The 16,246-nt window shown below is 43.0% G+C and overlaps 1 protein-coding gene across 3 annotated transcripts in view; it reads right to left on the reverse strand.

Moving 5' to 3' along the window:
- Positions 1 to 1,090: 1,090 nt before the first annotated feature.
- Positions 1,091 to 16,246, reverse strand: part of FAM114A1 (family with sequence similarity 114 member A1) — a 72,763-nt gene continuing 57,607 nt past the window's right edge. For all 3 annotated transcript variants that reach the window (XM_083158444.1, XM_083158434.1, XM_083158441.1), the window contains exons 10-14: positions 13,169 to 13,333; positions 7,841 to 7,980; positions 6,762 to 6,834; positions 5,713 to 5,766; positions 1,091 to 3,791 (exon numbers count right to left, since the gene is read on the reverse strand). In XM_083158444.1, the coding sequence (XP_083014570.1) occupies positions 3,696 to 3,791; positions 5,713 to 5,766; positions 6,762 to 6,834; positions 7,841 to 7,980; positions 13,169 to 13,333 (528 nt within the window). In that variant the 3' untranslated portion in view covers positions 1,091 to 3,695. The remainder of the gene's footprint in view (positions 3,792 to 5,712; positions 5,767 to 6,761; positions 6,835 to 7,840; positions 7,981 to 13,168; positions 13,334 to 16,246) is intronic.

Consider the following 16,246-nt stretch of genomic DNA (forward strand, 5'->3'; position numbering starts at 1 on the left):
CCTCCCATAGCCTAACCTCCCTCCCACAGCATAACCCTAAGCTCCCCCTCCCATAGCCTAACCTCCCTCCCACAGCATAACCCTAACCTCCCCCTCCCATAGCCTAACCTCCCTCCCACAGCATAACCCTAAGCTCCCCCTCCCATAGCCTAACCTCCCTCCCACAGCATAACCCTAACCTCCCCCTCCCATAGCCTAACCTCCCTCCCACAGCATAACCCTAAGCTTCCCCTCCCATAGCCTAACCTCCATCCCGCAACCTAACCATAGCCTAACCTCCATCCCACAAACTACTGTAACCCCAACTTCCCCCTGCCACAGCCCAACCCTGCCCACCAGCAGGGTAGAGTATTTTTTGTTACAGACCTTCTGTTTTTTTTTACAACGCAGTCTCACTCATTCTGTCCAGCACCAAAAATCTAGATAGCATCTAGGGCTTGGTATAAATGGTAGACAATGTCTAGGTCGACAGTGACTTATTAAACACCTTGACATGGTCGACAATGACAATGGTCAACAGACATGGTCCACAAGATAAGGTTGACATGCGTTTTTCACTTTTTTTGGGGTGTCTATGTCCACATATGTAGACATAGACACCGTATAAGTGTTCCGCGTCCCCTCGCTGCGCTCACCGTGCTTCGGGCACACTATTGTGTTCTCTCTCTATGCCCACTTGGATAGTAAAGTATGAAAAACCACCTTAGGTGTCGACCTATGACCTGTTGACCTATAGCGGTCAATGTATTGCCTGTTGACCTAACGATCCACACCCGTTTTCTCATTACTAAAAATTGGGTTTGAAGTGGAAATGTTGCCCATATCAACCAATCATATTGAAGCTACTTTCATCTAGGAGGTATAATAAGCTGATTGGGTGCCATAGGCAACATCTCCACTTCTACATTATAAACCCACACTTTAAATATACCCCCAACTCTCACAGCTGCTGCCTCTCAGCCAATCAGTACCTCCGACTGGCTTCTCTGAGTCAGTAATGCCGCCATATACGGTCAGATAAGATTCCCCATTTACAGAAGGCATTTCTGGGGTTACGGGAATGAAACAACAAACACATTTCTTGGGTCAATATGAGTTTATTAGAGATATCACTTAAACATGGAATGATCTCTGATTTTCCACATTACAATAATGGGCTCTCCCCAAACCATCCAAACAGCAAGCAACAAGTTATCAATGACAAAATCATTTCTGTTAGAGGCTGACGTCTGTCCTCATTGACAGCTGCATCGCTTTCTTCTCGCACAGTGTAAACCTGATTGTTACAATCAGAGGACAAATTCGAATGCAAAAAGGAACGAGAAGAGCGGTATTTTATCAAAGCTAAATGAGCTGGAAATTAACAGGTGAAACCATATTCTAATAGCGAATCCACTCTACAGAGGCTGCACTGAGCGTCTGCTGTTCAGTGCAATCATGTGCAATATATTTAAAGAGATCTCTGAAAGTAAAGCATATAAATGTCCTATGACATCATCGGGCAGTGTTCCATTTTGTTATCCCCTAGACCAGTGTTTGTGCGACGCCAACCCCCCGCCGTACTTTTAAATGGACTTAACCGCTGCACCTATCTCCATACAGGTAATAAGTGGAAATATTGTAGCATGTCCCTAATTGAGCCCATGCTCGCAAGTTTATAACCTGGAAATATATATTTATTAGTAAACAATATAGTACCACAATAAAATTTAAAGTGATCGGTGTGCCACACAAGGCCACGCACAATGGCTCTTACTCTGGTTCACACGCAAAGTCAAATTCCTTCTCAAATGGACAAAACCATGTGCACTACAGTGGGGGCAGATGTAACATGTGCAGAGAGAATTAGATTTGGGTGGGGTTTTACTTGAGATCTATATTGCAGTGAAAAAATAAAGCAGTCAGTATTTTCCCTGCACAGAAACAAAATATCTCACCCAAATCTAAATCTCTCTGCACATTTTACATCTGCCCCCCTGCAGTGTACATGGTGTTGTCCATTTGAGAAGGAATTTGTCATTGCGAGTGAACCAGAATAAGGGCCAATGTCCCCGGGTCTTAAAGCATCACATTTGACTGTTATACGGTAACAGGTATTTGCGTGATATTATAGATTTTTAGAATAATCTTAGTTTCTTCGTTAATTTTGTGCAATATCCGTTCTCTCCTCATTACGAATGAGCATCGCAAATTCCTGAGTTGTCTTGAATACATGGAACCGGTATACGGTCATTAGGTCGACGTATATTACGTCAACATGCATTGGGTTGACCACTGAAGGTCACCGTGGCTCAAGTTGACACACGAAATAGGTCGACAGGGTTGGAAGGTCGACAATGACCTAGGTTGACACAAGTTTTTCAAGTTTTTTTTGTGCCGACTTGTGCCGAACGGGCGGTATTTGCCATCCACTAGGGTGTGGAGGGAGAATAGTGTGCCAAGCGTAGAAAGCCACCGTGCCCTAAGCATGGCGAGCGAACGTGGCAAACTGATAAATGTTGACTATGTCTGCACCCAGGACAACCCCCACTGAAATCTCATCTTGACCTTTTGACTGTTGACCCAGCCATTGTTGAAATAACTCCAACCCTGTCGACCTGAGTCACGTCAACCTATTTCATGTGTCAGCCTTCAGTGGTCAACCCAATGCAAGTTAACCTAATATGTGTCGACCCAATGGCCCATACCCCATGGAACCTATTAAATAATGATGTATTCCAGTATAGCTCCTTATTAGACACGGATTTACAAAATGGAAATGGAGTGTTTGTTATTAAGGCACAGTATGTGTAGTCATCAATCCTGCCCAAGGTCATCCCACGCATCCAAAATATACTTCGCTTTGTGACATTATAGACCTGTCCACATAACTCTACAATCACATTATTCATATAGTGAATAATATCGTTTAAAGGTGGCATTGTAATAATAGTGGGTCCTCTCGCTTGGTAACTTTTATATAAAGACTTGGAAAGGGAATTTCTACGAATGAACCCTTTGTCACTTGAATTTGTCAAAATAGGTGTGAAAATTGCCAAACAAACATTTTAATTCACCCTAATGACCTGTAATGTTACTGTATATAGGAAATCTAATCTTTTTTTGCACAACGTTATTTATTTGAATTTATATAACAAATGTGAGCGACGCTGGCATATTTAGCAGATATTTTGCACATCCCTCACAAAGATGTTGGCACACAAAAGGTTAAACAGCATACTTCTATAGAGAGTAGGAAAAGTGATATCCTTGAATGAAATATGAAAATATGTTTTGTTAAACTTTACAGTAAACACTCGACGGGATATTGCTAATTGCTCACACAACTCTGATTTGTATGCAGAACTCTACCCTAATTCATTAATGTTCAGGAGTTTGTATAGGTGTCATTGGACCAACACACTCGCTGCCAGATACAATACCGGCCAATTCCTATTCTGGCTGTAACACTATTAATAGATTGTTCTCTATATTACACAACTTTCTGAAGCAGAATCATTTTAAATAACCATAGAAACCATCTACTCTTGAACAAAAAAATCCCAACGACTTTTTGTTTGTTTTTCTTACAATGTGCAAATTTGCATATACCAGACCAAGCAGTGTGATCCAAACAACCAATCGGCTGTTGACACTGCAGTCACATGTCACAGCGGAGGTGCTGTGACTGAGCCCAGGCTGTGATACAGAGGGTGTTACACCTTAGCAGAGGTTGCCTGTATGTGGGAGTACTGCAATACAGGTAGCAGCAGCCGAAAAGCGTCCTGGATGTAGGTTATGCTGTTATTTCCCTGGAAAATAGATAAAAAGTCTTTTTTTAGAAGAAAATAAAATAAATGGAAAAAAGGGAACTAAACATAAATAACAAAGCATACAGTTTGCAGTGTAAGGGAAACAGGCTCAGACAGAGTAACCTTTATACAGTACAACAGGGAACAAAAACAGAAAAATAACATCAAAATACAGTACAGCCGTCTATGCCAGAACATAGGGGGTTATTTTGGTTGACTCCTTCTGGCAAATTCCTTCTTAGATGGACAAAACCATGTGCACTGTAGGTGGGGCATATGTTACTTGTGCAGAGAGAGTTAGATTTGGGTGGGGTTTTACTTCGAAGTGAGATCTATATTGCAGTGTAACAATGAAGCAGTCAGTATTTACCCTGAACAGAAACAAAATAACTCACCCAAATCTAATTCTCTCTGCACATGTTACATCTGCCCCACCTGCAGTGCACATGGTTTTGTCCATCTAAAAAGGATTTTGTCAGAAGGAGTTAACCAGAATAAGGCCCATAATCCAGTAACAGAATTGGGGGTTATTCAGACCTGATGACACTTTTTTAGCAAATGGTCAAAACCATGTGCACTGCAGGTGGGGCGATTTAGCATGTGCAGAGAAAGTTAGATTTGGATGGGGTGTGCTCAAACTGAAATCTTAATTGCGGTGTAAAAATAAAGCAGCCAGTACTTACCCTGCACAGAAACTCAGAACACACCCTGCCCGGAACAAAATAACTCACTCAAATCTAACTCTCTCTGCACATGTTACATCTGCCCACCTGTAGTGCAGAATGCTTTTGTCCATTTGCTAAAAAATGTGCCCTGTGTTCAAGTCTGAAAAAACCTTATATTCATACAAAATGAGGTGGGGCCAGTTCCCCGCGATTTGTGGCACTCCCCATGACTTCTGGAATATCACGTAAAACCCAAGTGGGGGAACGACAATACCCAGTCTCCTCTGCCGGTAACGCCATCTCTGTGGAGAAAGCTGGCATGGTGCGATGCTTTGTGGGCATAACTGTCCCATTGCCCAGTGCTCTGGCAGCCAACAGCCTAGTTGCCTAGCTGTTCTGTGACACAATCTGAGGGGTGTCACCAGAATAGCAGCGCAGCTCTTCTGAGGTCACCCCCTCAGATGGTGACACCAGTGTGTCCTGCACCCCCGCTTCCTCCTAGTGACATCAGTAATCTGCCCTATCCCCGACTCCTTACCAAGCACTATGGGCCTGATTCATTTGTCATATCGCACCCGATCTCTCAGCTAAAGTGATGGGTGATTGTGGGGCGCTATTCAATTGATGACTTATCAGCCTGATCGCGCCCATTAAGGTCGGGTTTAGGCGGGCAAAGCAGCTTAATCCAGCCAAACTAATAGGCACAACGAAAAAAGTCTCATTTGTGTACCCAAACAAGTGACTTTTCTTGACTTTTAGCGCACCACCCCCTGGGGATAGTGAGCTGAAATGATGTTTGTATGAAACAATTGAATACCGCTGCCTGGGCGCTCACGGGTGTCGAGATGGGCAGCAATAATTTATTTTGTCCCTATAGCTCTGCACACTGGCCCTTATACTGGTTCAGTCGCAGAGACGAATTCCTTCTCAAATGGACAGAACCAATTGCACTGCAGGGGGGCAGATGTAACATGTGCAGAGAGAGTTAGATTTGGATAAGTTATTTTGTTTCTGTGCAGGGAAAATACTAACTGCTTTATTTTTACACTGCAATATAGATCTCACTTTGACGTAAAACCCCACCCAAATCTAATTCCCTCTGCCCCACCTGCAGTTCACATGGTTTTGTCCATTTGAGAAGGAATTTGCCTTTGTGAGTGAACCAGAATAAAGGCCAATCTCCCTGACCACTACCTATTTGGGGAGAGAACCTTCTTCAAAGAGCAGGCAAAATATATGTATATTACATAGATTACCTCCAGCTGTATACTGTCCACCATGGGGTTCAAGGCTTCTGCCTTCAGCTTGTTCTGGAACACAAACATTACACATAATTATTTTATTTTTAAATACACACACAAAGCCAAAAGCCAAACACAAATCAGTAGCTGTAAGGGCTATTTCACACACTCCGGCTCCTGCCTGACGGCGAAATCCCGCACAGCCAGTAAGCCGTGCCGCACTAAGAAGTTTAGAATGGAGGGGATGGCCACTGCCCGGTAGCCGTCCTTTCCAGTGGTGGGATCCGGCTGCAACCGGAAGGCCGAGCCATGGCCATCCCGTGTGAATGGACACAATAGTGTCCATTGACAACTACTGTGCACGGCACGGCTTTTGGACGTACGGGATTTCGCCGCCCGGCAGGAGCCGGAGCGTGTGAAATAAGCCTAAAAGGGCAGATTGGTAAACTTGAATTAATATTTGCCCAAATAATAATACGGTACATATGTTATATATATGTTATATATCAGTGATTTTCAACCTTTTTACCTTGCGGCACACTAAATAAGATTTGAAAATTTCCAAGGCACACCATGAGATCCCCACAGGAAATAACACATTGGCCCCCACAGGAAAAAAAACAAACCTATTGGCCCCCATATAAAAAACAATCATACTGTCCCCACAGGTAACAAAAATAAATTACTCTGGGCCAGATTCTCTAAGCTTCAAAAGTGATATAATGGAGAGTGATAAATAGCCAGCCAATCAGCTCCTGTCTGACATTTTTCAAACACAGTCTGTGACATGTCTGGTAGGAGCTGATTGGCTGGCTGTATATCACTCTCCATTTTATCACTTTTGAAGCTTAGAGAATCTGGCCCATTGGCCCTTTACATGAAAAGAAGAGACCAGTAAATAACAGTAGAACTGGTGGTGGCTGTAAACTGGTTTGGGCATCTCTAGATCTGGGGACACACTTGAGAACAGCTCAAGGCACACTAGTGTGCCACAGCACAGTGGTTGAAAAACAGTGTTATATATTATATACTGCACATATTTGTCTATACTCTAAACCACCTACCCCAACAGAAGTCACACAGTCAGAGAAGCTCTTTGATAAAGAGGACACTTCCTTGCACATAGCATTGGTCAGCCTACAACAAACACAAGAATGTATAGATGTAGAGGAATATATACACAATATTTACTGCATACTTCATTGGCCGAACAGAAAAAGAATTTACTACTAGTTGCAGGGGCTGTGCACATTCTGTGTTGGTCCCCACCTCCCTGGTGTGCTGTTATCACTGTACAGTTCTCCAAAAACATGGCACCCCATCTTACCGGCATCGAATCAATATTGCTCAAGCACAGGTCTCGGTGCCCGTCATGTTCCTGGAGACAAATCTCTACTGCACATGTGCAAATCATGGGGAAAATGGCCACCACGCTTTCTTCAGCAGCAAAAGTCCAAACCCGGGACTCAGGAGAAGTAAGTAATTGAACAAGAGTGCAGGGGGTGTGGTGCGTGCCCCCTGGATTTTAATGAGTTAATAAAAAGATTTGCTTGGCAATTGTCACACCTACAGTATTTAGACAAATTCCCTTGGCACTCAACGGTTTAATAAACAAGCTTCTATTGGACTCATTCAGGGTTGCTAATTTTGCAGTCTGGAGATTCTCAGTCGCCTGCGCATGCCTCTAAGACACACTTGCAACCTGTCTCAGCCACCACGTAACAGATGATGGCCTCTCACTTCCTGCAGCTACTGAGAAGTTTGGTAAGTGACTGACCTGCAAGCGACACTTTGTAGGCAGCCACTGGGACACGCTAAGCTGTCAGTGGGCATACAGCTTTGAAACCGGCCCTACAGTATATAAGGCTATCATTTTATAGAACGTTGATAAATGCTACCTTGAAGATGGCTGGTTGCTATGGGCAACTCCTCCACTCTTATCACTGCTTCACACAAATACTTGTAAATAGCTTAAGACGCAACTTTATGTTGTTAGTGTGGGGGAACCCTCTGAAACACAGGGAGCTCATGTGCGAACGCAGATCACTTGGAATCCACCTCACGACCCCAGTGCTGCGAGTCAGCAATGCTAACCACTGTGCTAGCAGTAATGACTTGTTCATATCTGTATTTCTATGCTCACTTTGTTAAGACGACGGCTTGGTCTTTCACCAGCTTGTCTACATCTTGTCCGTGTAGTATTAATTCTGCCACCTTGTGGAGCTGCTCGATGCAGCGGGCGGTGACTTCTGCCAAGTTCTCAATAGAGGTCATGTATATATCCTAAGTGCAGAAAATGGGAGAACACTGTCATTATGGCACATCGTATACATGGTATTTGTATGTATTTTCAGCACCCCCTGCAGACAAACCTTCTGTCAAACCCTCCCCCCATAGATTATAATGTAATACTGTTAAATGCTAAGCCCTTCCCTGTGACCACCAATCCTGCCAGCCCAATATCCTGAATGGTCCTCCTATCATTGCGGTCAGAGCTGGTGCTCTAACTAGTCTCATGTAAGATTAATGACCTTTCTGGAATAGAACCAAACATATACTGATCGTGTGATTAGCCCGGACTAATTTACATTATGTCTGACCGCTAATGAAGGCATCTTCCATGTAATTAATAGAAATCTTACATTAATATACAATAGCAATACTGTGAATGGCCTGATCTACTTCTGTCTAGAATGAATTGATAGGCACATAAGCTATGTGTGATGTGGAACTAACAACAGCTACAACTATACATACTGCACCATACACTAACTATGCATCATACATCATACTAGAACCAGTGGCGGCTCCCACCTTATAGTAAGAGGGGGGCCGCCGCTGGCCACTGATACACCCAAAATGCGCCACCGCTCCCGACCAGTTCTGCTGTCCCGGCGGCTGTACAATGATGACAGGTTCATACGTATTACCGACCAAGGTTCTGAGCATGCATATGCCCCTGGTTCTATGGGCTGCTTCGGTTGCAGCTCATAGAAGCCAAAGAGGCAGCCCCGGAAGGAGGGAATACCTACCAATGGGACTGCTTTGGGTGACTGGCAGGTCGGACTTCCAATAGGAAGTCACTGACAGTCACAATGAAGCCAGTGCAGTCTCACAGACCGCATCTGGCTTCACTTGGGCTGAGCACAGTGGCAGACTTTACCTGAGGGAGGGGGGGCACCAGTCCTGCAGCCTATAGATAAAAACTGCCACGGACTATAACTATACATACTGCACCACACTATAACTATACATAATACACCATACTATAATTATACAAAATATACCGTACTATAAACTACACATAACGCATCATACTATATACATAATGCACCACACTATAACTATAAATACTGTACCATACTATAACTATACATAATACACCATACTATAACTATACATAATACACCATACTATAACTATACATAATACACCATACTATTTATTATTATTGTTTATTTATATGGAGCCACAAGGTTTCCGCAGCGCCTAACAATACATAAATGAGCAAAAAACGAATGGCAGTACAAGACAATTTAGGACAAGTACATGGTAAATAAGGATAGTTACATCAGGGGACAGGACACTGAAGCAATTATCAGGGTGGCAGAGATGTATATATTCTAAGAAAAGTAGATGAGGAGAGAGGGCCCTGCTCGTAAGAGCTTACATTCTAAAGGGGTAGGGTTAGGCAGACAGGGGTGACACAGAAGGGGTAGCAGTGAGCATGAAAACTATAATAACTATAACTATACATACTGCATCATACTATAAGTATACGTACTGCACCACACTATAACCATACATACTGCACCACGCTATAACCATACATACTGCACCGGGTTGGGATCATTTGGTCTATTGCATTATGGCCGAAAGTCATTAGGTCGAATCCATTAGGTCGACATGCTAAAAGGTCGACATGACTCTAGGTCGACATGGGAAAAGGTCGACATGATTCTAGGTCGAAAGGTCATTAGTTCGACAGGTCATTAGTTCGACAAGGTCATTAGTTCGACATTGTCTATGTCGACATTCACAAGGTCGACATGGGGTTTTTCACTGTTTTTTTACCTGAATGTCAACACAGTCGACATGGACACAGTTTAAAGTGCACTGCATCCCCTCGCATCGCTCGCTGCGCTCGCTATGCGTCGGGCACGGTGCCTCGCTACGCTCGGCACACTATTTTATTCTCCCACCACGCCCTAGTGGATGGTAGGGCATGAAATACCGCCTGTCGGCACATGTTGGCTCAAAAAACAGTGAAAAACTCCATGTCGACCTTGTGAATGTCGACATAGACAATGTCGAACTAATGACCTTGTCGAACTAATGACCTGTCGAACTAATGACCTTTCGAACTAGAATCATGTCGACCTTTTCCCATGTCGACCTAGAGTCATGTCGACCTTTTAGCATGTCGACCTAATGGATTCGACCTAATGACTGTCGACCATAATGCAGTAGACCAAATGACCGCATCCCACTGCACCACACCATAAACTACACATACTGTACTGCACCACACTATAACTACACATACTGCACCACACTATAACTACACATACTGCACCACACCACACTATAACTACACATACTGCACCACACTATAACTAAACATACTGCACCACACTATAACTACACATACTGCACCACACTATAACTACACATACTGCACCACACTATAACTACACATACTGCACCACACTATAACTACACATACTGCACCATACTATAACTATACATACTGCACCACACTATAACTACACATACTGCACCACACTATAAACTACACATACTGTACTGCACCACACTATAACTACACATACTGCACCACACTATAACTACACATACTGCACCACACTATAACTACACATACTGCACCATACTATAACTATACACACTGCACCACACTATAACTACACATACTGCACCATACTATAACTATACATACTGCACCACACTATAACTACACATACTGCACCACACTATAAACTACACATACTGTACTGCACCACACTATAACTACACATACTGCACCACACTATAACTACACATACTGCACCACACTATAACTACACATACTGCACCATACTATAACTATACACACTGCACCACACTATAACTAAACATACTGCACCACACTAAAACTAAACATACTGCACCATACTATAACTATACATACTGCACCATACTATAACTACACATACTGCACCACACTATAACTACACATACTGTACTGCACCATACTATAACTATACATACTGCACCACACTATAACTACACATACTGGACCACACTATAACTACACATACTGCATCACACTATAACTACACATACTGCACCACACATACTGCACCACACTATAACTACACATACTGCACCACACTATAACTACACATACTGCACAACACTATAACTACACATACTGCACCATACTATAACTATACATACTGCACCACACTATAACTACACATACTGCACCACACTATAAACTACACATACTGTACTGCACCACACTATAACTACACATACTGCACCACACTATAACTACACATACTGCACCACACTATAACTACACATACTGCACCACACTATAACTACACATACTGCACCATACTATAACTATACACACTGCACCACATTATAACTAAACATACTGCACCACACTAAAACTAAACATACTGCACCATACTATAACTATACATACTGCACCATACTATAACCTGACATACTGCACCACACTATAACTACACATACTGTACTGCACCATACTATAACTATACATACTGCACCACACTATAACTACACATACTGGACCACACTATAACTACACATACTGCATCACACTATAACTACACATACTGCACCACACTATAACTACACATACTGAACCACACTATAACTACACATACTGCACCATACTATAACTATACACACTGCACCACACTATAACTAAACATACTGCACCACACTAAAACTAAACATACTGCACCATACTATAACTATACATACTGCACCATACTACAACCTGACATACTGCACCATACTATAACCTGACATACTGCACCACACTATAACTACACATACTGTACTGCACCATACTATAACTATACATACTGCACCACACTATAACTACACATACTGGACCACACTATAACTACACATACTGCATCACACTATAACTACACATACTGCACCACACTATAACTACACATACTGAACCACACTATAACTACACATACTGCACCACACTATAACTACACATACTGCACCACACTGTAACTACACATACTGCACCACACTATAACTACACACACTGCACCACACTATAACTACACATACTGCACCACACTAAAACTAAACATACTGCACCACACTATAACTAAAGGTACTTGTGAGTTATCCGGACGCCCGATTTCTAAATCGGGTCGGATCGGGACATCGCATCGCATGCGACCATCGGATGCGATGCGATGCGATGCGATGACCCGATTTTTCCATAGGAATCAATGTTAAAATGGACTGAGTTCATTTTAACATGGAATTCAATGGGAAAAAGGGGTCCTTTTCATACCCCTACTATCCAAGTGGGCATGGAGTTGGATATAAACCTGTGGCGAGCGTAGCGAGCCACCGAGCCCGAAGCGTGGCGAGCGTAGCGAGCCCCGCGAGGGGACACGGAATACCGTCCCCTCGCGGGGCTCGCTTCGCTCGCCACGCTTCGGGCTCGGTGGCTCGCTACGCTCGCCACAGGTTTATATCCAACTCCATGCCCACTTGGATAGTAGGGGTATGAAAAGGACCCCTTTTTCCAATTGAATTCCATGTTAAAATGGACTCAGTCCATTTTAACATTGATTCCTATGGAAAAATCGGGTCATTGCATCCGATGGTCGCATGCGATGCGATGCGATGCGATATCGCATCGCATCTGATTGTATGCCTTAACTTAAGGCATACAATCAAAAAATCGGGCGTCCAGATAACTCACAAGTACCTAACTAAACATACTGCACCACACTATAACTACACATACTGCACCACACTATAACTACACATACTGCACCACACTATAATTATGCATAATACACCATTCTATATTTAAACGTACAGTATCACACATATTACACAACACTATACCATACAATGGGCTCAATCCAATTACCCACAAATGGTCGAGTTGCGGTTGCAGCCACATGTAAAATTCATTGATTTCAACATACTTTTCCCCCTCGCGACCTGATCTCAACCGATGGGGTTGTGATATATGTGAGTCCAACAATACTGTAAGTGTGGCATTTATCCGCACATACTGGCACCAAGACATAATCGCTGTGACTTGGTTTGCCCCCTCTTGTTGTACATTCTACAACCATACTACACTATACTATACTGTATGTATACAGGCTAATACATGTTATAGCTATACACTACACCAAAAGTATGATAAGAAATTCCTATTTACGTCAGTATTGATTTCTTTCTTCACATCAGCTTTGATTCCTTCTTCATCTGTCACTTTCAGGGCTTCTGTCACCGTGCCCTCTGCCTCCTGAACACCCAATTCTTCTGCCTGACCCTCTGAATGTGGGCTTTCTGAGGACAACCAGTCATGGGCTTTCTTCCTTGCCTAAAGTCATTGCATAGAAATGAAGAAGATTTCAGCCAACTACTTACACATTTACTATGACAAAGACATATCATTCTGGTATATACTATAAGGGCACGGGCAGACTGCCCCACAGGTGTACAGGGGAACCCCTGGTCAGCACCAATGCCTAAGGGCCCGACCCCTCCGCTAGGGGCCAGTATCATGGATAAACTTGGGTGCTTGGTTTGGTTTCTATGGAAAATACACCAAGATTACCCATCCGGACAATTTAAATTAGTGGCCCCCAACCTCTGCTATTCCCTAGGGATGGGCATCGACCATCGATGATTTGAAATCATTGATGGTTTATGGCTGATGAGGAATACTTTTGCCATCGATGAGGAAGAAACAGATGGTTTCCCTCCATCGATGGCACAGCAAAACCGATATTTTGCTGGGTTTTTTTTTTCAATGTGCCAGAACACGGAGCACAGCCCCGCCCCCGTGTTTTATTTGGACCACAGGCCAATCAGTCAACCAAAATGGATGACCATCGATAGGTAAAAATATCGATGGTCATCCATTGCATATTTTAACACCATGGCAATGGCAACGATGGCCATCCCTACTATTCCCTTCTTTATGAAGGGGCCCTGGTCTTTGCATGTCCTCTCTATTGATTGGGCAAATCCTCACCATTGCATTCCCTGGAGGGTCCTTCATACTCTGGTCCGACACTCTAGAGAAGAATACTTACTTGATTGTAAGCTCTCGGAACACACTGAGGGCGAGATGGTGATAAAATGGAGAGTGATAAACCTCCAACCAATCAGCTGCTACCTGTCATTTTTGAAACACAGCCTGACATGACAGGTAGGAGCGGATTGGCTGGTTGTTTATCACTCTCCATTCTATCACATTTCAAGCTTAGTACATCCGGCCCGAGTAATTTATCATCCATTCCCAGACATATCACATCGGCTGTGCAACACCACCAACGGCCGATATATCTGCAGATGTGTATTGGTGTATCTGGCTGTGTGCACAGGCACCAGCTGGATGACAGGACCAACATATTGGGCACTGTGTCACAGTGATGGCAGGTGCCGACATGTCGGCGCAGTGTGTACTCAGCATTACTTTGCAGAAATGCGTAAATTAGTTAAATATAGATCTATATATATGTACTGTATGTATAGAGTTATTTTATTATTGTTATTATTATCGTTTATTTATATGGTGCGACAAGGGTTTTTTTTATAAAAAAACAAATATGAATTGCAGTACAAGGTATCAGGGGAAAGTACACTGAAGCAATTATTAGGGTGGCAGAGATATATATTTTCTAAGAAAAGCCCATGAGGAGAGAGGGCCCTGCCCGTGAGAGCTTACACCGCCTGTAATGGAGTTCTGTTGTAATGCAAACACATGTACTATACCAGCAGTAATGTAGCAGACAGAGAACAGCAAGCGGAAATAATGAGAATTTAAGAGAACAACAACAAAAAAATTCACCATTTCAACATTCATCAAGCGGATATTGATGAAATATCAACATTACAGAACGTTGACATACTGTTCCTGGAGGCCTAGTGGTGACGCCATGCCAAGCTTTACCGCAATTTGTCCTATTTGTCAGCAAAACTGGTGCAACTAGTGCGGCCATGACTATGATGCACGCACACACCACAGGAATACATGGGGCTGCGCTAGGTGCAGCCTGGTGTATTAGGCCACACCTGCTAAAAAGGCGTGGCATGTGTGCGGCTGTGCTGAGGGATAGAGATAGAGAGATATAGAAGCGTGGCTACCTCTGACTTAATATGGCAATGAGGTCTTCAGCGGCAGCTTCCAGGTCCTGGCGATCACATGGGGAGCAACACAGATATCTGATGATCAGATTTTCGGTGGATATTCTCCTCCTATTCCTAATCCTTACTCTAAACCTCCCTTTAGTGCCTCACCCTACCCCCCACCCCATATACAAAGCCTAAACACAATTGCCCCTCCCCCTAGTGCCATGCTTTAACACTCCCATTACAAAGCCTAACCCTAATGTCGCCATTCTGTGGATATCGACATGTTACCTGCTACATGTGGTGTTGACATTATGATTGTCAAGATTGTGAATGTCGGCCTTATGACTGAATTTCAGGATAGTGTTAATACAGAAAATCAACGAATCAATAAATCTATGCTTTTATTATATTCTGTTTTCCTGACTGCTGCTATTATTGCTGCAGATGACTTTAGCTTGTTGCACAATGTACTATTCACTGCGTATGAGGCCTTCCCTTTGCGCTAAACAGTTATAATATGTCAGAAATGGCGGCCATTTTGTTAGGCATGACTTGCAAAATAACATTATAAAATGGCTGATCATTCAGAACAGTGCTGTAAAAGTGATTTCTTATAGAGAATTGTTTTTGGTTTTAGAAGCTTAAAAATGTAATGTTGACAGTATAATGGAGCAAGGACAGACACCTAGACTCCACAAACATCAACTATATGGGAACAAGGCCACACATGCGTAGACCCCCAAGGCCACTGAAGTTGGGTGTTGGGTTAATTATGACATCACGATTGAAAGCAGAGCTCGCCAATAAGACTCAATGCTTATGAGTAATTAATTAATTAATGTGATTAAGGTTTAAATATCAGAGTTAGAGAAGGAGGAGGGAGGCAGTTGAGGAAGAACTAGCAAACACGGGGGGCTGGAGGTAACTATGAAGGAGGTTTAATCATGGCTGATCACTGTCCTTGAAAGGTGTCCATTTTGATTTGATTTAGAATTACTGTTTAAGTATTAGCTAATCAATTTTATGTTTCTTGTGTTAGTCTGCATTTGCAAATACCTGTCATGAAGCTATTTTTCAAGTAAAGCATTGTCATACATTTTATAACAAGGTTGTGTGGGTGTGCAATCATTTCAGCGTTGCCATTATATTTAAA

This window comes from Crinia signifera, chromosome 1 (assembly GCF_055691185.1).
Source record: "Crinia signifera chromosome 1, ASM5569118v1, whole genome shotgun sequence".
NCBI lineage: Eukaryota > Metazoa > Chordata > Amphibia > Anura > Myobatrachidae > Crinia > Crinia signifera.